Here is a 27361-nt window from a genome sequence, read left to right on the forward strand (position 1 = left end):
GTATTGCCTTCCTCTGAAATGAATAAATGTCCCCCTAATGCCGCTAAATGCAGCTTTTATCGTAGGCGTCTATGGCAGTGTCTTTTTTTCCCTAAAGGCTGTTGCCCCCTTTTTTCCTGTTTTGCGCCCGTCCTGCTCTCTATCCTACATGCATGGTGCCAGGCTGGTCAGCTGAGAGAGCTAGATGCTTGGGCTGCATGGGGAGGAGTTCACCTGGCTCACAGTGGGCGGTGCTAGACTGCACTCCCTGCGCATACAGGTCTCTCAGGAGAGCAGAGTCAGCAGTGCTGCGTATGGAGTTACGTCTTGCTGATCACTGCACAGTGGGCGGTGCTAGACTGCACTCCCCGGGCATACAGGTCTCTCAGGAGAGCAGAGTCAGCAGTGCTGCGTATGGAGATACGCCTTGGTGATCACTGCACAGTGGGCGGTGCTAGACTGCATTCCCTGCGCATATAGGTCTCTCAGGAGAGCAGAGTCAGCAGTGCTGCGTATGGAGTTACGTCTTGCTGATCACTGCACAGTGGGCGGTGCTAGACTGCACTCCCCGGGCATACAGGTCTCTCAGGAGAGCAGAGTCAGCAGTGCTGCGTATGGAGTTACGTCTTGCTGATCACTGCACAGTGGGCGGTGCTAGACTGCACTCCCCGGGCATACAGGTCTCTCAGGAGAGCAGAGTCAGCAGTGCTGCGTATGGAGATACGCCTTGGTGATCATTGCACAGTGGGCGGTGCTAGACTGCACTCCCCGCGCATACAGGTCTCTCAGGGGAGCAGTCAGCAGTGCTGCGTATGGAGATACACCTTGGTGATCACTGCACAGTGGGTGGTGCTAGACTGCACTCCCCGGGCATACAGGTCTCTCAGGAGAGTTCAGTCAGCAGTGCTGCGTATGGAGATACGCCTTGGTGATCATTGCACAGTGGGCGGTGCTAGACTGCACTCCCCGGGCATACAGGTCTCTCAGGAGAGTTCAGTCAGCAGTGCTGCGTATGGAGATACATCTTGCTGATCACTGCACAGTGGGCGGTGCTAGACTGCACTCCCCGGGCATACAGGTCTCTCAGGGGAGCAGTCAGCAGTGCTGCGTATGGAGATACGCCTTGGTGATCATTACACAGTGGGCGGTGCTAGACTGCCCTCCCCGGGCATACAGGTCTCTCTGGAGAGCAGAGTCAGCAGTGCTGCGTACGGAGATACACCTTGGTGATCACTGCACAGTGGGCGGTGCTAGACTGCACTCCCCGCGCATACAGGTCTCTCAGAAGAGCAGAGTCAGCAGTGCTGTATGGAGTTACATCTTGCTGATCACTGCAGAGTGGGCGGTGCTAGACTGCACTCCCCGGGCATATGGGTCTCTCAGGAGAGCAGAGTCAGCAGTGCTGCGTATGGAGATACGCCTTGGTGATCATTACACAGTGGGCGGTGCTAGACTGCACTCCCCGGGGATATGGGTCTCTCTGGAGAGCAGAGTCAGCAGTGCTGCGTATGGAGATACGCCTTGGTGATCATTACACAGTGGGCGGTGCTAGACTGCACTCCCCGGTCATACAGGTCTCTCAGGAGAGCAGAGTCAGCAGTGCTGTATGGAGTTACATCTTGCTGATCACTGCAGAGTGGGCGGTGCTAGACTGCACTCCCCGGGCATAAAGGTCTCTCAGGGGAGCAGAGTCATGTCTTGCTGATCATCACACAATGATTTGCGGAGCCACATGCACATGTTGCTTCTATTACTAGCGGCCCAGGAATACCATCAGTCTGTCACTCGCTAGGAAATACATACAAAGCATACATTTTTCAGAAAGGAAACATTTCCAGGAATATAGGAACCTTTATGCCAAGCAGTAAATGAAAGCAGATCTGGCGTGGCGTACTCACATCCTGCGCAGCTTCTTGTACGGTGAGAAGGCTCCGGGGGGTACAGACTTTATCCCATTCTGCTCCAAGCGGCTGCGGAGAAAGTCACACAGTGAATGTTGGGCACAGCGAGGCTGTTATTCTAACACTACAGAACACAACAAAGACTCGATTCCTGGACTCATTAGGGGTGATTAATGATGATTACACCTCACAAGGTACTCTCTATGCCCATTCTAACATGAGGTCATCTGAAACCGTTCACAAGCGGCCCCTCAGAGACTCGACATCAGAATTCCTCAATATATTATCCATATGTAGGAGTTTACAGCTACAGGAATACAGCACTGAGAGGACTCCAAGAAGGTAATAATATAACTCCACCAACTACCTGCCTCAGAGAACTCGGGGTTAATTCACTATAACAAATAGCGTGCCTTATCAGAGTTACCATGCCTTATCATAGTCAACGTGCCTTGTCAGAGTAGCATAGCGAGCGCTACAAACTTATGCCTGCTAATTGGCAATGACGAGAGCTCCACTCGTGCTCCCCTGAGCCCCTGCGGGTCCAATCCCTTTAACCTCCCTGCCGGTTATCCCGAGCTCAGCTCGGGGTAACCTGCCGCGGAGGATTCCTCAGGCCCTGCTGGGCCGATTTGCATAATTTTTTTTTTGTTACATGCAGCTAGCACTTTGCTAGCTGCGTGTAACTTACGATCCCCGCCGCTCTGCGCCGATTCGCCACAACCCGCCGCATCAGAGGGTGCCCCCCCCCCCCCCCGAGACCCGTGCGCTGCCTGGCCAATCAGTGCCAGGCAGCGTCGAGGGGTGGTTCGGGACTCCCTCTGACGTCACGACGTCGATGACGTCGGTGACGTCATAGCGCCCGTCGCCATGGCGACGGAGGAAGCCCTCCTGGAAATCTCGTTCAGAACGGGATTTCTGGATGGGTATATGCGCCGGCGGCGATCGGCGCATTCGGGGGGACGCCGCAGGGAGGGGGGAAGCATGTAGCTAGCGCTAGGCTAGCTACATGCTAAAAAAAAAAAAATAATGCCAAAAAACACCCTCCCTGCCGTGCGCAGCAATTTTTTATAACGGCAGGGAGGTTAAAGGACATTATCCCCGCACTTTGATTGGCACAATAGGCTGCCTGTCACTTGACAAGAAACTTGTCAGGCAGCCTATTGGGCCAATCAAAGTGCGGGGATAATGTCCTTTAAAGAGAGACTGAAGCGAGAATAAATCTTGCTTCAGACCTCATAGATAGCAGGGGCATGTGTGCCCCTGCTAAACCGCCGCTATCCCGCGGCTTAACGGGGGTCCCTTCACCCCCAAATCCCCCTCCGTAATGCGGGAGAGCGCTTCCTGGTTGGGGCAGGGCTAACCGCCGCAGCCCTGCCCCATGCGCGTCTGTCAGCGCGTATCTCCGCCTCTCCCCCGCCCCTCTCAGTCTTCCTTCACTGAGAGGGGCGGGGGAGAGGCGGCGATGCGCCGCTGATAGACGGCGCTGAGAGGCAGGGCTGCAGCCGTTAGCCCTGCCTCCAGGAGCGACCAAATGCATGACCAAGCCGTGCTGGGGTGGGTTTGGGGGTGAAGGGACCCCCTTTGTGCGGCGCGATAGCGGCGGTTTAGCAGGGGCACACATGCCCCTGCTAACTTTGAGCTCTGAAGCGAGATTTATTCTCGCTTCAGAGTCTCTTTAAAAGGATTGGACCCGCAGGGGCTCAGGGTAGAACGAGTATACAGCCCCATACACACGCTCAACAGCGGACTTTTAAGGCTCGTACACACGTCGGATTTTCACAAACAACCCGTCGTTTGGACGTCAAATCGGGCATATGTACAGTGTGTCGTTCAGATGTTAAAGAGAACCAGAGATGAAGCACCCTCATGTATTTTACCTTATAAATCAGTGGGAACATGACAGTAAACACCTAATCTGCTCTTTGTTTCATTGTTCTCTGTTTAATCTGACTGTTATCACCTCTGATAAGAATCCCCGACTGAGCACTCAGTCTGGCTTTGCTACGGAAAGATTATAGCTGAGTCTGTCTTCTCTGGTGTCTTTTCAAGCCCAAGCCTGCCCCCTTGTGGCTCTGCTTTAATGACTCAGCAATAATAATTCCCTGCAAACCCAGACTGAATGCTCAGTCCAGGATTCTTATCACAGCTGATAACAGACACTTTCAGCAGCGAGGATGAAACAGAGAGCATGGTAAGTGTTTTCTCTAATGTTCTTACTGATATATATGGTAAAATACACAAGGGTGCTTCCTCTCTGGTTCCATTTAAGACTGGACTTCAGCGTTCCGCTTGGTGGATCGCTCAAGTCCAGTCTTATCAGCTGAACGACAGACTATACACACGCCCGATTTGATGTCCAAACAACCATTCTTTCGGACGTCGAAACGACGGGTCATTTGCGAAAATCCGATGTGTGTATGTACCTTTATGCAGCACAATTATCTTAACCTAATTATTATTAACTTTTGTTGTGAAACAAGTAAAAAAAAAAGTTGCTTGCTATTGTTCACACAACTGAGAAGACGCCACTCCAACTGTTGGATTGACGTCTTATCAGTCTTATCAGCTGTGTGAACAATAGCAAGCAACTTTTTTTACTTGTTTCAACTTGTTTCACAACAAAAGCTGTTTGATAATTGTGCTGCATACAAGACCGCTGTTGAGCGTGAGTATGGGGGCGTACGTTCGTAGCGCTCACTATGCTACTCTGATGAGGCACACCAACTCTGATAAGGCGTGCTAACTCTGATAAGGCACGCTATTTGTTATAGTGAATCAACCCCCTCATCTCCATCACATTACACAACAGGAAGTGGTACCGATAGGCGAACACTGCCAATCCAGCGCAGGAGATTTGGGTGCAGCCAGCACCACCATAGACCGTAATAGGAATTACAGCTATAGCGGCGCACAGTGAGTAACTTTGGCATTGTCAGAAGAAGGAGCTGAAGTTACTTTTATAACACTGTAATTCGGTCCGCCAGCAATAGCTGGAAGCCAAATTACATCTTTCCCCCACTATCCACGTGGACCTGGAGAGGGAATAGTAATTACCGCAGCCGGGACTTGTGCAGCAGCAGGGTAAGCCATATACTGGCTGTATCCTGCGCCCAAGTCTCCTGGCAGCGATTCCTCTCGTACATCGGATAGGACCCAACAAATGGAAAAGCTAATGGCCTCCTTGAAGGACACTGAACACAAATCCAGGTAAACGTGGCAGCTCTGAGAATGATCACTATACCTCCCCTTCATCCCTGAGTTAGAGTACACGTTGGTCTCTGAGGAAGCGGGAGTCCCCGTAAAACGGCTGCAAGGCCGGTGTTCTTGTTCCCCTATGCTATGGCATGCCCTGTATGCTGAAACCACAATACATTCCTAAGTGCATGGATTGATGCCTTGGCCTTTAGAATGCCGTTAGAACTTGTAGACCAGAATCCTTCACTGTTGTGTGATAATTTGTGGCTACTCACTATCCTGATGTGCCGATATTCTAAGGACCGGTTATGCCTATCGGTTCTCTCTGGCATAGCAGTGCCTAGTGGTGGGCAGGTGACAGCGCGCTGCAGCCTCCCCAATCCTAGAGTGTGAAACAAGCGCTACACCCATTTCTGCAGGTTTCAGAAGGATAGATAAATGGATATTCCCAAGTCTACCTCTCCTGTGAGTGGAACAACAGTCATATTTTCTACGTTTCGGATAGAGAGAAATTGGGCTTGAAGTGCTCCTGAAACGGCGGGACACGGAGGGAGCAGACAGGCTACAGGGGGCTGGAGGAAGCCCGGGTAAGTATAGATCCTTTGTTGCGATTGTCTCAGGTACGGGGAGTCAGACATAGTGTGCAAATAGTTTTAGAACATCCACAACATTGTAATTGCTGTCTGTGTTCCTGTTTAACACTCTCAGGTGGTTATATGGAAGGTCTGCATACAAAATATCAAATACTTGTGTTTCTTTTCTCAGGTTTTCCTGTTCAGTAAGCCAGCACCTATTCAGTAAGGAGACCTTGGGCAAGACTCCCCAGCACTGCTACTGTCTATAGAGTGTTCCCTAGTGGCTGCAGCTCTGGCCTAACACTGCTACTGTCTATAGAGTGTTCCCTAGTGGCTGCAGCTCTGGCCTAACAATGCTACTGCCTATAGAGCGCCCCCTAGTGGCTGCAGCTCTGGCCTAACACTGCTACTGCCTATAGAGCGCCCCCTAGTGGCTGCAGCTCTAGCCTAACACTGCTACTGCCTATAGAGCGCCCCCTAGTGGCTGCAGCTCTGGCCTAACACTGCTACTGCCTATAGAGCGCCCCCTAGTCGCTGCAGCTCTGGCCTAACACTGCCACTGCCTGTAGAGCGCCCCCTAGTGGCTGCAGCTCTAGCCTAACACTGTTACTGCCTATAGAACACCCCCTAGCGGCTGCAGCTCTAGCCTAACACTGCTACTGCCTATAGAGCGCCCCCTAGTGGCTGCAGCTCTGGCCTTACACTGCTACTGCCTATAGAGCATCCCCTAGTGGCTGCAGCTCTGGCCTAACACTGCTCCTGCCTGTAGAGCGCCCCCTAGTGGCTGCAGCTCTGGCCTAACACTACTCCTGCCTATAGAGCATCCCCTAGTGGCTGCATGCTCTGGCCTAACACTGCTACTGCCTACAGAGCGCCCCCTAGTGGCTGCAGCTCTGGCCTAACACTGCTACTAGTACCTATAGAGCGCCCCCTAGTGGCTGCAGCTCTGGCCTAACACTGCTACTGCCTATAGAGCGCCCCTAGTGGCTGCAGCTCTGGCCTAACACTGCTACTGCCTATAGAGCACCCCCTAGTGGCTGCAGCTCTGGCCTAACACTGCTACTGCCTATACTGCGCCCCCTAGTGGCTGCAGCTCTGGCCTAACACTGCTACTGCCTATAGAGCGCCCCTAGTGGCTGCAGCTCTGGCCTAACACTGCTACTGCCTATAGAGTGCCTCCTAGTGGCGACAGCTCTGGCCTAACACTGCTACTAGTACCTATAGAGCGCCCCCTAGTAGCTGCAGCTCTGGCCTAACACTGCTACTGCCTATAGAGCACCCCTAGTGGCTGCAGCTCTGGCCTAACACTGCTACTGCCTATAGAGTGCCTCCTAGTGGCTGCAGCTCTGGCCTAACACTGCTACTGCCTATAGAGTAACCCCTAGTGGCTGCAGCTCTGGCCTAACACTGCTACTGCCTATAGAGCGCCCCCTAGTGGCTGCAGCTCCGGTCTAACACTGCTACTGCCCATAGAGCGCCCCCTAGTGGCTGCAGCTCCGACCTAACACTGCTACTGCCTATAGAGCGCCCCCTAGTGGCTGCAGCTCTGGCCTAACACTGCTACTGCCTATAGAGTACCCTAGTGGCTGCAGCTCTGACCTAACACTGCTCCTACCTATAGAGCACTCCCTAGTGGCTGCAGCTCTGGCCTAACACTGCTACTGCCTATAGAGTACCCTAGTGGCTGCAGCTCTGACCTAACACTGCTACTGCCTATAGAGCGCCCCCTAGTGGCTGCAGCTCTGGCCTAACACTGCTACTGCCTATAGAGCCCCCCTAGTGGCTGCAGCTCTGGCCTAACACTGCTACAACCTGTAGAGCGCCCCCTGGTGGCTGCAGCTCTGGCCTAACACTGCTACTGCCTATAGAGTGCCCCCTAGTGGCTGCAGCTCTGGCCTAACACTGCTACTGCCTATAGAGCGCCCCCTAGTGGCTGCAGCTCTGGCCTAACACTGCTACTGTCTAAAGAGCTCCCCCTAGTGGCTGCAGCTCTGGCCTAACACTGCTACTGCCTATAGAGCGTCCCCTAGTGGCTGAAGCTCTGGCCTAACACTGCTACTGCCTATAGAGCGCCCCCTAGTGGCTGCAGCTCTGGCCTAACACTGCTACTGTCTATAGAGCTCCCCCTAGTGGCTGCAGCTCTGGCCTAACACTGCTACTGCCTATACTGCGCCCCCTAGTGGCTGCAGCTCTGGCCTAACACTGCTACTGCCTATAGAGCGCCCCTAGTGGCTGCAGCTCTGGCCTAACACTGCTACTGCCTATAGAGTGCCTCCTAGTGGCGACAGCTCTGGCCTAACACTGCTACTAGTACCTATAGAGCGCCCCCTAGTAGCTGCAGCTCTGGCCTAACACTGCTACTGCCTATAGAGCACCCCTAGTGGCTGCAGCTCTGGCCTAACACTGCTACTGCCTATAGAGTGCCTCCTAGTGGCTGCAGCTCTGGCCTAACACTGCTACTGCCTATAGAGTAACCCCTAGTGGCTGCAGCTCTGGCCTAACACTGCTACTGCCTATAGAGCGCCCCCTAGTGGCTGCAGCTCCGGTCTAACACTGCTACTGCCCATAGAGCGCCCCCTAGTGGCTGCAGCTCCGACCTAACACTGCTACTGCCTATAGAGCGCCCCCTAGTGGCTGCAGCTCTGGCCTAACACTGCTACTGCCTATAGAGTACCCTAGTGGCTGCAGCTCTGACCTAACACTGCTCCTACCTATAGAGCACTCCCTAGTGGCTGCAGCTCTGGCCTAACACTGCTACTGCCTATAGAGTACCCTAGTGGCTGCAGCTCTGACCTAACACTGCTACTGCCTATAGAGCGCCCCCTAGTGGCTGCAGCTCTGGCCTAACACTGCTACTGCCTATAGAGCCCCCCTAGTGGCTGCAGCTCTGGCCTAACACTGCTACAACCTGTAGAGCGCCCCCTGGTGGCTGCAGCTCTGGCCTAACACTGCTACTGCCTATAGAGTGCCCCCTAGTGGCTGCAGCTCTGGCCTAACACTGCTACTGCCTATAGAGTAACCCCTAGTGGCTGCAGCTCTGGCCTAACACTGCTACTGCCTATAGAGCGCCCCCTAGTGGCTGCAGCTCTGGCCTAACACTGCTACTGTCTAAAGAGCTCCCCCTAGTGGCTGCAGCTCTGGCCTAACACTGCTACTGCCTATAGAGCGTCCCCTAGTGGCTGAAGCTCTGGCCTAACACTGCTACTGCCTATAGAGCGCCCCCTAGTGGCTGCAGCTCTGGCCTAACACTGCTACTGTCTATAGAGCTCCCCCTAGTGGCTGCAGCTCTGGCCTAACACTGCTACTGCCTATAGAGCGTCCCCTAGTGGCTGCAGCTCTGGCCTAACACTGCTACTACCTATAGAGTGCCTCCTAGTGGCTGCAGCTCTGGCCTAAAACTGCTACTGCCTATAGAGCGCCCCCTAGCGGCTGCAGCTCTGGCCTAACACTGCTACTGTCTATAGAGCTCCCCCTGGTGGCTGCAGCTCTGGCCTAACACTGCTACTGCCTATAGAGCGTCCCCTAGTGGCTGCAGCCCTGGCCTAACACTGCTACTGCCTATAGAGCTCCCCCTAGTGGCTGCAGCTCTTGCCTAACACTGCTACTGCCTATAGAGCGTCCCCTAGTGGCTGCAGCTCTGGCCTAACACTGCTACTGCCTATAGAGCATCCCCTAGTGGCTGAAGCTCTGGCCTAACACTGCTACTGCCTATAGAGCGCCCCCTAGTGGCTGCAGCTCTGGCCTAACACTGCTACTGCCTATAGAGCGCCCCCTAGCGGCTGCAGCTCTGGCCTAACACTGCTACTGCTGATAGAGCGCCCCCTAGTGGCTGCAGCTCTGGCCTAACACTGCTACTGCCTATAGAGCACCCCCTAGTGGCTGCAGCTCTGGCCTAACACTGCTACTGCCTATAGAGCTCCCCCTAGTGGCTGCAGCTCTGGCCTAACACTGCTACTGCCTATAGAGCGCCCCCTAGTGGCTGCAGCTCTGGCCTAACACTGCTACTAGTACCTATAGAGTGCCCCCTAGTGGCTGCAGCTCTGGCCTAACACTGCTACTGCCTATAGAGCGCCCCTAGTGGCTGCAGCTCTGGCATAACACTGCTACTGCCTATAGAGTGCCCCCTAGTGTGTCAATGGCAGGGCCGGATTTACCATAAGGCAGTGTAGGCACGTGCCTACAGACGCCTGATAATGGAAAGGTGGCTCAGTCCCCTCCCCTAGTGCCTCCCACCCTCATTCCCTATGCAGAGTCCCGAACAGAGTGTAAATGAGAGGTTACTCACCTGGCTCTCAGCATTCCACTGATGAGATCTCCCTACAGTCAGGGGAACCTCTAGCTACTTAATACTGAAGATAGCTCTTGCTAACTAATACTTGGGGGCCCCTCTGGCTACTTAATACTGAGGGTACCTCTGGCTACCTAATGCTAAGGGACACCTGTAGCTACCTATGATAGGCAAGGGAAGTAAGGAAGAAGTGACAGCTGGGCCAGTCAGCACACTTGCAGTGCAGTTCGGCGTGGGTTTGTAGGTTCATGGAAGGCGGAGTCTAGGGTGCCAGGACATCTGTGCCTATAGGCTCCTGTGATGTAATCCTAGCCTGGTCAATGTATTGCACATTTAGGATCTTTTATCACAGGAGTAAATCTTGCGCTGAACACTTTTTCCTGCGTATATTCTGCCAAGTCGCAGGAAAGTGTAACGTGTGACGACAATGGACAGGAATGGCTCTGAAATGGCTGATTTTAGCTTTCCCAGCTAATTTGCAATTACAGCAATTGCTTTTACATGAGTTCGGTCACCTTCTCTGAGTCACAATGATTCCCCCGAGATTCCTGATTGGCTAATTAATATTTGGTTGTATAAGTGGAGAGGAGATGCGTTAGCTGGGCCAGTGCAGCACAATGACCCCGCCTTAACACTCCATCAGTCACGTTCAGGAGGTGACAGCGGGAGCCGTGTAATGATTTGGTGTGATGACAAAGCTTGTGTCATTCTTTCAGCTCGGCTGAGTCTTCCGGCCGAAGGATCGCAGCTGCGTTTCAAGTGAAGTCACTGGAGTCTCGGAGAGAGGACTGGACAGCAGAGGAGATCAGCTGTAACCGAGAGCCTGCCGGTAATTACTGCAGGAGATGGGCCTGGAGAGACAGGTCTGCGCTCAGCCTCACGCTCAGTTAGCTTTACAAGGGCCGATGACTCAGTGTCTGTCAAGTGCCTGCGCCGTACAGAAGCACTGCAACAAAAGCGTGCAACGGTGGCGATCAGCACCTGCTTACACAGCGATTACAGCAACGGTCCCAAACTATGAACTCATCCATGTCAGAAGGGGCCGGCCATGCGGGAAGGGTCCGGCCATGCGGGAAGAGCCCCCCGCCAAACTTCACAGGCCGCCGACAATAATTACACTGTGACAATACATCACTAACAGGATCTGCAGGAACCGGAACATTCATTCTTCTTTATTTTATTCAACTCCAACAGATTATTTCCTCCATGGCAGTTTCTAAAAATAAACACTAAAGCGGAACGGTTAACAGGTTTACTTTCACCTTCTCCTGGGAACCCTATCAGTCATTGTTCTCTAGGCTGCTGGGAGAATGCTTTTTGGTCTCCAAGTAGCGGAGATAAGTCTTGATTTACTGTGTGCAAGTTAAGCTGGTCAAATTTTACCATTTATATCAGGCCAGTTCAATCGAATCTGTTAGAAACTGATGTCACAGCATGCTGGCCCAATCTACTGATTTTTGGCTGAAATCAATTGTCTCGGTGAATTGTTGACGGAAGAGCTAGATCAATCAGCTGCAGGCCAGGAGTGCTGGGGTTAGATAGATTTTATTATGTGGTCTTACTGTCAAAACTTCTCTAAAAGTGCTTATATTGGGGTCCTGATCAATAAGGCAGTACTACGGGCCGGCCATATTGACATAAGCCTGATGTATGGTATAAACTGATATTCTGTGGTCAAACTGATAGTAAACTAGTTACAGTGTGTGCTGTTTCCTGTTATTCTGTGTGCTTTCCATGATGTTCACACCTTCCTCAATGATAAATGGTCTTTCCCCACTGTTCCCTAAGCTACATACACGTTATATGACAAGCTGGAGAGCCGCTATGACAATCTACATGAGAAAGTGTGAGTGTCACTATCAGGGCGGGGTTCATCTGATATCTGCGCACCGATATAGAAGTCAGCTGACCCGTATTTCCTGAATAAGCTCTATGATATGGATTTAATCACAACACGTCTATCAGCACATCTGTAGGTAAAGATATAATACGACGCTTATGTACAGTAACCACAGCCTGACACTTATCTGTGGTGTAAATTATAGCGTCCCAAATACACAACTTATAGAGTTACTTCCCTATCATGAGTTACTTACTCTATTTACTTCCTGGTTTATATTAAATTACCGGTCTCTCTTTATTTCCCCAATTCCTCACATAGCTGTGTCTATATCACGCCATCCGCACTTGTTGTGAAGATGGCTGAAGGGACAACACATTTGATATCGAATGTGGCTCAGCACAGTGCAAGGAATATTATGGTATATTATGTTTTGGCATGCAAATAGTTAAACATTCCTTTACCTGAGAAGTGGCCACACCCTTATATGGCCCAGTAGTAGAACCGCACAGCAAGGTGTGTGGACGCTGGTGCTGGGCTCCCAGGCTGCTCAGTACAATGATACGAAGAAGGACTCCGCACACAGACTTGCAGGGACAATCAGTGCTACATTTATAGTCCCGTCACATACACATGCAATCTATGTCAGACCTGCAAGGCCGATTATCTTTTCGGGGGCGCTAAGGGTCCCCTTTGTCAAGGCATTGAACCGGAGAAATTTATCAGGTCATGCGGGGCCACTGAAAAATATTTATGAACTTATCTGATCAAGTTTAACCAGGCCCGGATTTACCTCATAGGAACCTATAGGCACAGATGTCCCAGCACCCTAGACTCCGCCCTCCATTCACAGGAACCTATAGGCACAGATGTCCCAGCACCCTAGACTCCGCCCTCCATTCACAGGAACCTATAGGCACAGATGTCCCGGCACCCTAGACTCCACCCTCCATTCACAGGAGCCTATAGGCACAGATGTCCCAGCACCCTAGACTCCGCCCTCCATTCACAGGAGCCTATAGGCACAGATGTCCCGGCACCATAGACTCCGCCCTCCATTCACAGGAGCCTATAGACACAGATGTCCCGGCACCATAGACTCCGCCCTTCTTGAATATACAAACCCCCACCGAACTGGCCCAGCTGTCACTTCTACTCTTCTTCCCTTGCCTGTCATAGGTAGCTACAGGTGCCCCTTTGTATTGGGTAGCCAGACGTACCCTCAGTATTAAGTAGATAGAAGTGCCCCCAAGTATTAGGAAGCCAGAGGGACCCTCAGTATTATGTAGGTTGAGGTGTCCCTAGCTTAAGGGAGATCTTGTCAATGGAATGCCAAGAGCCAGGTGAGTAACCTCTCATTTACACTTTCGCCAGGACTTTGCTTAGGGAAGGCGAGAGGAAGGCACCAAGGGAGGGAGTGAGGCGAGCCGCCTTTCCATCATCAGGCGCCTGGAGGCACGTGCCTATGCTGCCTTATGGTAAATCTGGCACTGAGCTTGAGGACATCTGAGCATCATCAGTAGCCAGGGGTGGTTCTTCCATAAAGCAACGTGAATCCAATGCTTCAGGGCGGCAACAATTATAGGACAGCAAGAGGCGGCTCCCCTCCTCAAAGGTCCTCCTCCTCCTCACACTCCCCGCCTCCCCCTCGCTAGATGCACAGCGCTGTTTCACTCACCTGCTCTCTCCAGGCCCTCAGTGTACCTCAGCAAAATATACCGTCATTTTACTAGTTTATAAATCACTTTTCTTTGAATTCCTTATAATGGATTTTCTCAAAAACTAAACTGTCTTTTTGAAAAAAAAAAAAAACACATTTTTTATTTGTTCCAACAGAATTAATTTTCACATTTTTGGGCCATTGGTATTGGCGGGTCGTTTGTAAGTCGGGTATTCAAGAGTCTAACTGTGCTTATCCTGAAAAAGGCATGAGAATCGTCCCAGAATTAATTAATTAATTAAGTAACTTTTTGAAGACATGAGGCCCTTATAAAAGGAAACAGAACAGTCCTATCACTGAGTGGGGAGAAAGAAGAGATAAAGGTAGGCGGAGCTTACATTTCAGTCATGGTTTCCGGTAGGTTGGCCGGTATGGCGGTCAGGCCTTTTCCGCGGCAGTCCACGATGCCGTTGCTGCAGGTACACATTGCTGGACAGGAGCCGATGGACAGGCTGCAGATCTGAGTGCTGGAGGCATCTGTCTGACCTATAAGGCAAACACGGCATTGTAAGACACACGTGGAGAACATGGATCAGCAACTTCCCACCCATCCAGGAATGGAAGGAAAATGAGCCTATGAAAGCCGTGAGCTTCCAACCAATCAGCTGGCAGCATGATGAGAAACCAGCTGCTAGAAGCTTTGATTTGCTAAACTGAATTCCCTTCCAGATCAGTGGATCCATCCATGTTAGTAGAATGTTTCCCTCATTGTTAGTGAAGATTAGGGATGGTCAATTAGATGCTAATATTTCTAAGTTTAAAGAAAACCTGAACTGAAAATTAAAAGTCAAAATAAGCATACACAAGTCATACTTACCTTCCATGTAGTCTACTACTCAGTGTCTTTCTCCTGTCCCGCGTCCTGTTTGTTCACTGTGATCAAGGGAATTTTCTGTCCTCCATTTTGAAAATGGCCATTACCCCATATCAGCTTTCTGGTCAGCACACAGTTAAACTGTCACATCGCCCACTTGAGCCATAGGGAAACATGGACATTACCTGGTACATCAGTTTTCCTCTCAGCTATAACTGACAGCAACTGATATTTTACAGACAGCAACTGATATATTTCAGATCTGACAAAATATTGTCGGAACTGGAAGCGATTATTGTCAGAAGAAAATGGTGAGCTTCTGAGAGGAACTGATGGCAAGGTAACTATGTAATGTTCATTTGAAGTTACCTTGTGTGTTTATTTTAAATATTTTTACTCAGTACAGGTTCTCTTTAAGCAAATGTTGTGTTAATTGTATGCAGCTTGGAAATGGACCAATCCAATACAGCTATTCTTGTATACATCTTTCCCCAATTAACTGCGTTGTTTGCATTCAATTATAACATGTGCTGCAGCATATGACCAACAACAGTTTTACCACTGCTTTGTAATTAACCCCCTTACCTTAGCTGTGAAGTCCCAAATAATACAGCTGAAGCGCAGGTTCCACACCAGAGGGACACCCAGCAAGCGGAGTGCTGCCCAAAGGCCCTCCCAAATCTGTTTTTTCTTCACCTGAAGAAGCTGGTAGGGCTCGCAAATTGAATTGGGGTCGATTCACTATAACACATATCGTGTCTTATCAAAGTTAACGTGCCTTATCAGTTATCATGCCTTTTAGAGTTAGCGTGCCTTATCAGAGTAGCATGGTGAGCACTACGAACGTATGCCTGCTAAATGGCAATGATGAGAGCTCTACTTGTCCTGCCCTGAGCCCCTGCAGGGCCAATCACTGTACAGGACATTATCCTCGCACTTTGATTGGCCCAATAGGCTGCCTGTCACATGACAGGAAACTCTACAGGCAGCCTCTTGGGTCAATCAAAGTGCGGTGGATAATGTCCTTTAAAGTGATTGGACCCGCAGGGGTTCAGGGCAGGACGAGTGAAGCTCTCATCCATGCCAATTAGCAGGCATAGGTTTGTAGCGCTCGCTATGCTACTCTGATAAGGCATTCTAACTCTGATAAGGCACGCTATTTGTTATATTGAATCAACCCCATTGTCCTTTAATGCAGACATCAAACCAACAAACGTGGATTCGGGTGACACCTTTAATGATAACTGTACAGGTTTATTGCAAACTTTCCAAACGTCACGTTTCTTCTTCAGACATTATACAGACCTGGATCAGAACTGTACAATCGCGGCTCTGTTACACTACTGCTCAGACACAGTTCTGTATGATGCTTGAAGAAGAAACGTAACGTTTGGAAAGCTTGCAATAAACCCGTGTACAGTCATTAAAGGGATCACCGGAATCATTTGTAAGTTTGATGCCTGCATTTCTGCTCCTCGGCTAACACCGGACTATGCTTCACTCACTTGCATCGTCCTTTAAGTTTCTAATAGACTGAATGTTTCTTACTATCCTTCCTCTACTGAGATTATTTCAGCTACCCCCCCAGCTGGTCACAATTATTTGGGGCGGCTCCGCCCACCTGCCCAAGTTTGTTCCCGCTAGCTAGGGGGCTCTCATCAGATCCAGCGGTTTATTGGTTTAGCTACAGTACGCTACACTGGTGCTCCTGGTTTCTTTTTCGGGTTCCTGGAGTTCATCCTTGGAATCACACTAACTGGGTACACTAATAAAAGGTTCAGATGCACCCCTGTCTCCTAAAAATACCAACCCTTCCATGCATTGCTCTTGTTATCAAACGTAACATAAGGAAAGAGCAGGTTAGGAAGCGCAGGGCAGAAAATAGAGAAAATAAATATATATATACTAACACAAAAAACTACGGTAGCACTAACTTCTAACCTAAACGCCAAATCTTATCAGGTCCCCCCAAATTCTACCTCCTTCCCCTGAACAGCTGAAATCCCATTGTCTGCTCAGTATGCCACGCAGGAGAGAGCTGCGCCCATAAATTTCCATCCGGCTGACGGCGGTGCTGCAAAAACCGCATCCCTCCGCTGCTTTATACGTGCGAGATTTAAAGATAAAAGAGCACTATAACCTCAAGCAATTTTCTTTTGCAAAGTGCACCTTGTAACACGGCGAAGCCATTTCCATAATTTATCCCAGAATAGAGAAGTCTGTAATGACACAAGTCGCTTCCCGCGCGCACCATGCAATTTTTAATGTAGAAGCGAAATAACCTCCGGAGCAATTTTCAATCGCAAACAGAAATGTTAGCAAAATACTTTTAGCGTGGAATTGTGAAATCCATTTAAGGCAGATGAATGATAATAGAGGAGGATGTGCCAGCGATTGGGGAGATGCGGGATTCATAAAGGAGATATTTCTATGTCTTCTCTCTCAAATCAAAAGAGGCTCAGCTAACTCCGGATGACAATGTGGAATACCGCTCTGCTGCCGCAGGATGGAGATCTCAATGATTTCTCTCCCGAACAGCATTATGATTGTCAAGGAAATGCGCAAAATTTAGTTATTCAAATGAATGTTTGAAGAACTGGGGGCCGAACAAAGGTACAGATACATGTTGCTGAAAAAAAGTGCACAGAAGCGGACAGAAGCGCATTGGTGTCAATGAGCCCTTAGGGCTCATTCACATCTAGCCAACGCAGATGGCTGTGCGATCGGAACGTAGCACATCCGATCGCACGCCATCTGCGCCGCTGCGCTGCTGGTCCCATCCATTGACAGTGATGGGATCAGCTTTGCGGTGTGGGCAAAATGCAGGCAGCAGTGCGCAAGCGCTTCCCAGCGCATCGTACTGCTGCGCAGCGCACTAGATGTGAACGGTAGAAGGGCAGTCTATGCCCTTCAGCCGTTCCTGCATTTAAGCACATCATACCCGCACGGAAGTGCGTATGATGTGAACGAGGCCTTAGGGCCCAGTGCACACCAAAAACCGCTAGCGGATCAACAAACGCTAGAGGTTTTTGAAGCTGTTTTTCAGAGCGATTCTAGGCATGTTTAGAGCGATTTTTACATGCCTAGCATTTTTCTGAGCGTTTTTGTGTAGCAGATTTCATATATTGTTACAGTAAAGCGGTTACTGAACAGCTACTGTAACAAAAACGCCTGGAAAACCGCTCTGATCTGGCGTTTCTCAGAGCAGTTTTCCACTTTCCTATACTTTAACATTCAGGCAGAAACGCCTCAGAAATCTACAAAATGCTGCAGCCCCCGAGTTTGCATTTGTGGAAAAACTAACCGCTCTGGTGTGCACCAGCCCATTCACTTTCATTAGCCAAGTGGTTTTCCCCCTGCAAGCGGTTTAAAAACCGCTCAGAACGCTCTTGGTGTGCACCAGCCCGTATTGCTGACCAGTCTGTATTGGAAGGAATATGGAGGCTGCAACTTTTATTTCATTTTAAACAATGCTTTGCTGCTCTTCTTGACTTTGGTGGTGTCTGAAGCAAATGCCTGAAATAAGTATGTTGTTAGTGTGGTGAAACTTAACCTCCTGAGCGGTATGGACGAGCTCAGCTCGTCCATCACCGCCGGAGGCTGCCGCTCAGGCCCTGCTGGGCCGATTTGCTTCAAATAAAAAGCAGCACACGCAGCCGGCACTTTGCCAGCCGCGTGTGCTGCCTGATCGCCGCCGCTCTGCGGCGATCCGCCGCGAGCAGCGGCGAAAGAGGGTCCCCCCAGCCGCCCGAGCCCTGCGCAGCCGGACCAATCAGTTCCGGCCAGCGCTAAGGGCTGGATCGGAGGCGGCTGACGTCAGGACGTCGGCTGACGTCCATGACGTCACTCCGCTCGTCGCCATGGCGACGAGGAAAGCCAAACAAGGAAGGCTGCTCATTGCGGCCTTCCTTGTTTGTTCTGGGCGCCGGAGGCGATCGGAAGAACGCCTCCGGAGCGCCCTCTAGTGGGCTTTCATGCAGCCAACTTTCAGTTGGCTGCATGAAATAGTTTTTTTTTAATTGAAAAAAAACCCTCCCGCAGCCTCCCTGGCGATCTCAATAGAACGCCGGGGAGGTTAAAGGACATCTGAAGTGAGAGGGATATGGAGGCTGCCATATTGATTTCCTGTTAAACAATAACAGTTGCCTGGCAGCCCTGCAGATCTCTATGGCTGCAGTAGTGTCTGAATCACACACCAGAAACAAGCCTGCAGCTAATACTGTCAAATGTAAAGGATGTCAGAGGTGAAATGAAAGACTGCTTGTTTACTTACCTGGGGTTTCTACCAGCCCCCGATGGCTTATATATGTCCATCGTTGTCCTCCCTGTCTCCCTCCTCGCTCAGCTGTATGTCCCACTACAGCAGCCCAGTCGGCAAGTACTAGGCCTGAACGATTTTAGGAAAAAATGTTATTGTGCGATTTCTGTCCGAAATCACAATTTTGATTCGATTTGCGATTTCTTTCAAATCAAGCTTTGTTCCCCTTTGTGCCTCTCTAGACTATCCCCCTCTCTCTCTTTGTGCCCCCTCTGGGTATCTCTCTGTGCCCCCTCTGTCGGAAGCAGGAGATTTGGGCGCATGAGACAAGTGGACAAAAAGGGCGCCCCATTCACTCCCATTATAAATATCGTTTAAATGGCGCCGAACAGGGAAAAAAAGGCGCCAGAGATTATTAACGTTTTACAAACGGCGCCCAGGGATTTTTAAGGTTTTATAACTGTGCTTGTGGTGATTTAACTTTACAAAATGAGCCCGTGACGAATAACGTTTATAAAGATACTAAATCACTATTTTTAAAACATTCTTATCCACCCAAAAAAATAGGTTTAGGCACCACCAGGGGGGTCTTAGGTTTAGGCACCACCAGGGGGGTCTTAGGTTTAGGCACCACCAGGGGGGTCTTAGGTTAAGGCACCACCAGGGGGGTCTTAGGTTAAGGCACCACCAGGGGGGTCTTAGGTTAAGGCACCACCAGGGGGGTCTTAGGTTTAGGCACCACCAGGGGGGTCTTAGGTTTAGGCACCACCAGGGGGAGTCTTAGGTTTAGGCACCACCAGGGGGGTCTTAGGTTTAGGCACCACCAGGGGGGTCTTAGGTTAAGGCACCACCAGGGGGGTCTTAGGTTTAGGCACCACCAGGGGGGTCTTAGGTTTAGGCACCACCAGGGGGAGTCTTAGGTTTAGGCACCAACAGGGGGGTCTTAGGTTTAGGCACCAACAGGGGGGTCTTAGGTTTAGGCACCACCAGGGGGGTCTTGGGTTTAGGCACCACCAGGGGGGGTCTTAGGTTTAGGCACCAACAGGGGGGTCTTAGGTTTAGGCACCAACAGGGGGGTCTTAGGTTTAGGCACCAACAGGGGGGTCTTAGGTTTAGGCACCAACAGGGGGTCTAGGGGTTAGGGATAGGTACAGGGAGGGTTTTTAACAAATGTAAATATAAGTTTCAGTTTAGAAACAGGGAACATTAACGTTTTAAGAATTGCCGATCTCATACACCTTATTTAATGATTTATAAATTCTTAAAACACTATTTGTAAACGAAATTCTACACAATATTTTTATAAACGATAATACTGCTTATCGTTTACACCACGCGCCCTTTTTTCCCGACGCCCTTTTTTGATGTACGCCCCTCTGTCCCCCAAGCTGCGCCTGTGCTGAGCATATCTTCCAGCAGGAGTCCAGCGATGTCCGTCTATCCACTTCGCCTCCTGCAGGTTGTAATGCACGGCATACTTCCTGTACGTCATGTGACATACAGGAACCAGGAAGTATGCCGTGCACAAGAGCCGGCAGACGGCGAGAGAGGATGGAAAGCGTTGGACTCCTGTCAGAAGGTATGTCCAACGCTGCCAATGCTGTGGGCCGCAAGCGCCAGGACTTGATGGGAAGTTTGAAGCCGCTTCTTCAAAATTCCCCCACGTGGAAATAACGTCATCGCGGAGATTGTCACTTAGACGATTCCGAGATTGTGAGCTTGGTGATCACGATTTCGATTTATCTTTCAAGCCTACCCAGTACTGCGCATGCGCTTCTCTAGTGGTGCGCACCCTCGATCACGCTCCTGAGGCCGGGAGCGCTCTGCACATGCGCACTACATGAAGCCCCTTGCGATGAAGGACGCACGCTGCTGGGCCAGCCATCTGGCGTGTATCTTCAGGACAGTTAAGACAACAATCCCTCTCTCCTTTTAAACAGTTTTTAATTATTTATGATATTTTGGGGGCCTCCACTCAGTAGTTTATCTCTTATTCACCTCTGTTTGGAGGTTGTTGTCATTTTATAGTTTTTGTTGTTTTTAGAACTACAAGAACTAATTAGGAGTCCCGAAGATCCTGGGAAACGGAGCGGAGCGGAGGCCGGTATTCCTCTGTGAGCTTGAATTGCGGTTGCATCCCTTGTAACCCAACTTGTCAGAGCCTCCTCCTTCTTCTGATAGAAATTGCTTGGTGCATAGAAATGCTACACTACTGGCTCCTGGTCTCTGTCTGTTTTTTTCAGTCCCTGGTGCTTTTGGAAGATCACCTGGTCCATATCTCTCAAGTGGGGTTAATTTTTGTACTTTTTAAGCTAAATGTGTTACAATGACCAAACAAATAAGCTTGTCAAGCAAGCTTAAAGGACCACTATCTCAATTAAAAAAACAACAACAAAAAACAAAACATGAAAACAGAAATAAAAAGTACATTTCTCCCAAAGTAAAATGTGCTATAATTTACTTATGTTGCTGTCACTTAAAGTAGGTTGTAGAAATCTGACAGAACTGATAGGTTTTGGACTGGACCATGTCCTCATGGAGGATTCTCTGGCTTTTGCTTATTTTTAAAAGCACTTAGTGAATGGCAGTTGCTTAGTCCAACTGCCAGAATAGTGTGAAAACAGGTAGGTGGGTGGCCTGCATCTTTGTATAGATCCTATCCAGGGAGTGCTTTTGCAAAGAATAAATAAAATACTTGGAATCCCCCATGAAGAGATGGACTAGTCAAAAACCTGTCAGTTCTGTGAGATTTCTACTAACTACTGTAAGTGACAGCAACATAGGAGAAAAGTAATGTATGGCTCGATTTACTCTGGAAGAAACATACTTCATATCTGTAAGTGTTACATGTGTTTTACATTTTACAATTTTTGCGACAGTGGTCCTATTACATTCAGGCATCAGGAGGCAGAAATGCTAAGAATCTGCCATGTAAGTGAGAATGTAGCTAGCCAATCTCCGATGGCCATATGGCATGGATGACAGAGGCAGCACATGCCCTCCCGTTGGTTGCAGAGGCTGCTAATCCTTGTCAGGTTGAACGCATAGCGACACAAGCTGTAATGTAAACAGTAAATCTGAGATCACACATCATAAATATTATGAGCTTTGATAGAGAATTATAACTTTGTTATTGTAAGCCAAGGGAATGTTATGGAAATGTTACTACACTCATTCCGTGACAAACACTTCATACACATTTTACCGTCACAGAAATCGGCAAGAAAGACAGCCAATTAGCTTGTAAAACCTAAAAAAGTTGTCTAGTTTTGGCAAGTGTATGATCCTTATTACAGGCACAAAACTGGGACCAGTGTCTGGGGTGCATCTCATTCTATTCAAAGTAGTTTTCATCATTCCAAATAACCCCCACATACCACAAAAACAAGTCATTATGCTTGGTAAAAAACCCCACCCAGTAAATAGTTGAACCATTAGCCAGACACTAACCATAGCTTCCAACTGTCCCTCTTTGGGAGCCCTGTCCCTCTGTCCCTCTTTCCTCCTCATTTGTCCCTCTTTCAGGAATTTGTCCCTCTTTCTATGTAAGTATATATATTTCTCTACTAAAAAATGTGTTTGATTGACTCTAAACTTTATTCCCATCCTTTAAATTGATATATTACTAATAGTAAAATGTTACTATGAAGGAAAATGCACCAGGATAGAAAGGACCAGTGTGGTTTGTATTATAAACATACAACATATTTTTCTTATGAAATCTTTATGGCATGCTGGACTAGGGGTGTGATGGCGGCGTGATCAGGGGTGTGGCTTAAGTGTCCCTCTTTCTCATATCAAAACGTTGGGAGGTATGCACTACCCTCAAACAAGCTGTAGAACCCAGTGCTTCACCTTCAGCTTTACCTTAGCCTTTACATTAATAAATTAATTATCATTAAAACAGCTGTGTTTCTCTTGAGCTGGTTCTGTACTGAACCCAAGAGTCCAGTGGAGTACCAATAGGGGCTGCAGCCCCTGCCCTTGCGTGGGGTAGGTGGGGTGTGGCAGGAGGGGTCGCAGCATGAGGGGAAAGCATTGGCCAAACTTTGGCAGGGAGGGGGACTGTCACTCCCCCTCACCTCGAGTTCTCCCCTCAGCACTCCCCTCAGCATCTATCAGCGGCAGCAGGAACACATACCTCCATCCATGTGCCAGAGTTTTCTCTCTCTAAGAGTGTGACGCAACTTCCTGTTTAAACAGGAAGTAGCATGAGGCACTTAGAGATCAGACAAAATGTCTCACTTCCTCAGGCTGATTATCTGCGCCGGGTGTGCTGTGATACAAAGCATCGGGCGCCTCGTCTTGTGTTGTCGTCTATGAGGTAAGCCACCTCGATTTTATCTTTTTAATGGTTTTTTACTTTTGGGTGCCTCTCCACTGTGTGTTCCTCCTATCCCCTCTGCGAGGGGCGACTCCCCTAACCCCCTGAGCTCTGAAACTTTTTCAGAGAGGGACCGACTTAGGGATCCTTCCTATACGATTGGGGATGGTTATTCTCCACAGGTGTTGATTTGATGGCTGCCCATTGTTATAACCCACCTTTGTGAGTACTACAGTCTCCATTGCACACTTTCTTGAGACCCTATCCATACATACTGCACCATCAGAGCTCCCGGTGTCTGTGCTCTGTTTTTGCCAGGTCCATTCCTTCCATCCTATTGTCTCCAAGACACATGGCTCAAAGGCCACACCCGGACAGTGACTACTTGTTTATCTCTGTAGGAGCTATGGGGCACATTGGACACATGTAGGCTGAGCAGCCATTGGTTGGGGCTGACCTCATGCCTTATTATGACACGTACGCTGAGCTGCCATTTGTTGGGACTGACCTCATGCCTTATTATGACACGTACGCTGAGCTGCCATTGGTTGGGGCTGACCTCATGCCTTATTCTGATACGTACGCTGAGCAGCCATTGGTTGGGACGGACCTTATGACTTATTCTGACATGTACGCCGAGCAGCCATTGGTTGAGGCTGACCTCATGCCTTATTATGACACGTACGCTGAGCAGCCATTGGTTGGGACAGACCTTATGACTTATTCAGACACGTAGGCTGAGCAGCCATTGGTTGAAGTTGACCTCATACCTTTCTATGACATGCATACTGAGCAGTCATTGGTTGGGGCTGACCTCATGCCTTACAATGACACATACACTGAACAGTCATTGGTTTGGGCTGACCTCATACCTTACTATGACATGCATACTGAGCAGCCATTGGTTGGGGCTGACCTCATGCCTTACAATGACACGTACGCTGAGCTGCCATTGGTTGGGGTTGACCTCATGCCTTATTATGAAGAATCTGTAGCAGATAAAGCATGGAGAGACTCGTGTGAGCGCAGAATAAGTATTTCCTGTTGGTCTCATTCCTGGAATGGTTCTTACGTAATCCTTGCATAGCTGGTGACTCTATTCTTGGCTGACTGACCAAATTTAACCAGCGCCGAAAAGTGTGAAAGTAACAACATGAAATGGATGAGGCAATATGTCACAGACAGGAGCAGATACGTGGGGGGCTCACAGGAATGGCCGGGCCTCTCAGCAGGACCCTCTTTCAATTCATTAACGCCGGTATAAACAAATGTCAATAACATGCTTGAGTGAAAGTCCATCTGCAAGGCTGAAGAGGAAGCCAGCATTAATATTTCACCACACTAAGGGCGGCTTTCATTTGGCCTAATGGGAGGCCTCAGCTGTGGCCAGGCTGCAGCAGCTGTTGTTAATCTTCACAAATACTAAACACTGAGTCTACCTCCCCAGCGGCGGCCAATGCACAGCGACAGGCTGACCTCAGAGGGGAGAGCTAATAGACCAATACTCCGAGACAACCGATAGAGAGAGGAGAGGGAAGCAGCTCTTTAAGGTCCCGCGTTCACGAATGGGGACAGAACTTTACGCTTACATCATTTAACTAATAATAATGTGTCCATTAAATCAGTTAAGCACGGCTGATTCTGGCCCCAGAGAGGTTTGGTGGGTGACCCTCAGGAGAACTGTTGTTTACTAAGATTTCCCAGCAGACTGTTCACCATACACAGCAGTGCTGGGGCTGTTCCCGTATGAACTGACAAAGGCCGCTAATTCCTCCTCTCCCCTCCAAACTCCTCACTAGCAAAGCTAATACACAGATGCATAGTTATTGGGGTTTAATAAAGACGTGCGATGGGTCCATCGCATCCAACACTGGCCTGCACCCTCACGTTGCTCCAGAGGAAGACGAAAAACCGTTACAAGGCCTGGATCAATTAAAGAAAACCAGAGCTGACCTAAAACGAAGATTTGAGTCCCACGCCATCCTCCCGCGGTCTGCCGTTCAGCCGCAATCAGCCCCGGTAACAGGCTCAGGTCCAGTCTGGGTCTTCTGCGCATGAGCGGGAGGTCCCTGACTGAGACACCAACTGACGCGACTGAGCCAGTTACCAGGGCTGATTGCGGCTGAGCGGCAGACCGCTGGAGGACGGCGTGGGACAGGTTTATGCTGCATGAGGAAGCAGCAGGTAAGTATCAAATCTTCATTTTAAGTCAGCTCTGGTACACTTTAATGCTAAAAGGGGGGAAAAAATCCTTCCCAACTCCAGAAGGCAATCAGATAAAATCTCTGGATCAACACCACCGGGAATAACCTTGTAATTATAGCCATGGATGTCTGTCAACGCAAGGAAAGCATCTAAGCTTTGTTTAATTGCAGATATAGAATCTGCTGTAACTACTTCCTGTGGTAATACACGTTACTCACTTCTGCCGTAAAGAACCCTTTCCTAAATAAATGGCAAAACGTTTCTTCTCCATGCGCAGATCATGTCCTCTAGTCCTTTGAGAAGGCCTAGGGACAAAAAGCTCATCCGCCAAGCTATTATATTGCCCTCTGATGCATTTATACATGTTAATTAGATCTCCTCTAAGGCGTCTTTTCTCTAGACTAAATAAACCCAGTTTATCTAACCTTTCTTGGTAAGTGAGACCTTCCGTCCCACGTATCAATTTTGTTACTCCTCCCAAATACTTTATCATTTTTCGTCTGAGGAAGCGTGTTGTCCTGCGAAACATGTTGCATGTTAAGATTTTTTCTATGAAAATAAAGCTTTTTAAAAAAACAAAAACAACATTTACCTATTGATTCTGACTACTTGGAGGTAAGTTCACCACTACATCCTTTTTAATTTGATTTTTATGTATTCTCTTGCTTTGTTGGCGCCTCTGCATTTTGATCGTTAAAAACTGCACCGCCCCTCCTGAACTGAATTCCATACTCCAGATGCGGCCTTACAAGAGAGCTTGGTTAACCAGTTACAGCAGTACTGTAAGATCCAGAGGAGTTAAAACAGTTCACCATTAAAGTGGATGCGAGACAAACTTTTGCTGCCTTTTTTCTGCCCCTTACTTATAATGTATTGGGCATTCTTCCCCCAAATGCTTTTTACATTTGATTACCTAATTGCATGTAAATTAATGTATCCATGCCTCCAGCTCCTCCAGGGCCTAGGCATTCTGAGCCCCATGCTGCAAGTGCTCATGGGAGCTCAGCCTGGGGAGGAGGCGGCCTTTGCTGAAGCATGCACGAGATTTCAGAGGCAAGGGGGAGGAGGAGAGTAGAGTGGAGTTTTCACAGGCTGAGGGGTGAAGATGCAGAGCAGCTTGCCTGTGTGTAATGATCTAAAGCATAATATGGCTGCTCTCATTGTATCACAGGAATAAATAATCATAAACTGTTGAAGCTTTTTGCAGATAGATTATTGTGTAAACCATCTAAACTTAGTTGTTATTATATATATATATATATATATATATATATATATATATATATATCTTTAGATAAGATATATAGACAAGTTACTTGTTATAGTTAGTTTTTCATCTCGGATCCGCTATAAGTAGGGCTGTCAGGGAAGAAACTCTGTGTCTGGAAGCTTTTTCTTTCGATAGGGTATCTTACCCTGAAGGAAACCGTTCCATTCATAAGTATTTCCTCACATGCCGTTACGTATAACCTCTCTAGAGACAATGATGGTGATGGAAGCAGAAATCTCCAACGCACCATATGGAATTAATATATTTGCCTACATATAGTTTGGCGTTCTTACTTTGGACATATTCGGTTACTCCTATAGACATTTGATTGATAGTAACAATGTGCCCCCTACACTTAGCATTACAAATGTCCTGAAAAGTTTTTTTTCAGTGTATGGCAGCTCCTCATCTGTTAGAAGGGCTACTGGCCAGCACAGGGATCCCACTCCTCACTTGGTCTCTTCCATTACTTCCCCACAGCTGTCTGATACAAGTGGAAGACTCCGAGGGATAGAAGAGATCCTGGTTTCTGCAGGTAGGTGGAGAGATGTCAGATTCGGAGGAGCAGGGGCGGTGTTAGGGTACTGGGAGATCCGGGGCACCTCTGGGCACCAGGTCAGTATAGAGCTGACCTGACAGCTGCGGCGCCATGGGCTCTCTTGTCCTAATGATGTGTCTGCTGAATGTAACATCACTGCAGGTCTGTGTTATCTGCCTTCTTGTCTACACAACCAGTAGGGCTAGATTTGTGTTTTCTTAAAGGAAGACTGTAGTGAGAGGTATATGGAGGCTGCCATATTTATTTCCTTTTCAGCAATACCAGTTGCCTGGTAGCCCAGCCCTGCTGATCTCTAATACATTTAGCCATGGCCCCTGAACAAGCATGCTGCAGATCAGGTGTTTCTGACATTACTGTCAGATCTGACAAGATTAGCTGCATGCTTGTTTCCGGTGTGATTCAGACACTACTGCAGCCAAACAGACCAGCA

General features: G+C 49.0%; 1 protein-coding gene across 3 annotated transcripts in view; it reads right to left on the reverse strand.

Moving 5' to 3' along the window:
* Positions 1-27361, reverse strand: part of SLIT1 (slit guidance ligand 1) — a 617918-nt gene that overhangs the window by 158065 nt on the left and 432492 nt on the right. For all 3 annotated transcript variants that reach the window (XM_068257843.1, XM_068257844.1, XM_068257845.1), the window contains 2 exons: positions 13840-13987; positions 1878-1949 (listed from right to left, as the gene is read on the reverse strand). In XM_068257843.1, the coding sequence (XP_068113944.1) occupies positions 1878-1949; positions 13840-13987 (220 nt within the window). The remainder of the gene's footprint in view (positions 1-1877; positions 1950-13839; positions 13988-27361) is intronic.

This window comes from Hyperolius riggenbachi, chromosome 10 (genome assembly GCF_040937935.1).
Source record: "Hyperolius riggenbachi isolate aHypRig1 chromosome 10, aHypRig1.pri, whole genome shotgun sequence".
Taxonomy (NCBI): Eukaryota; Metazoa; Chordata; class Amphibia; order Anura; family Hyperoliidae; genus Hyperolius; species Hyperolius riggenbachi.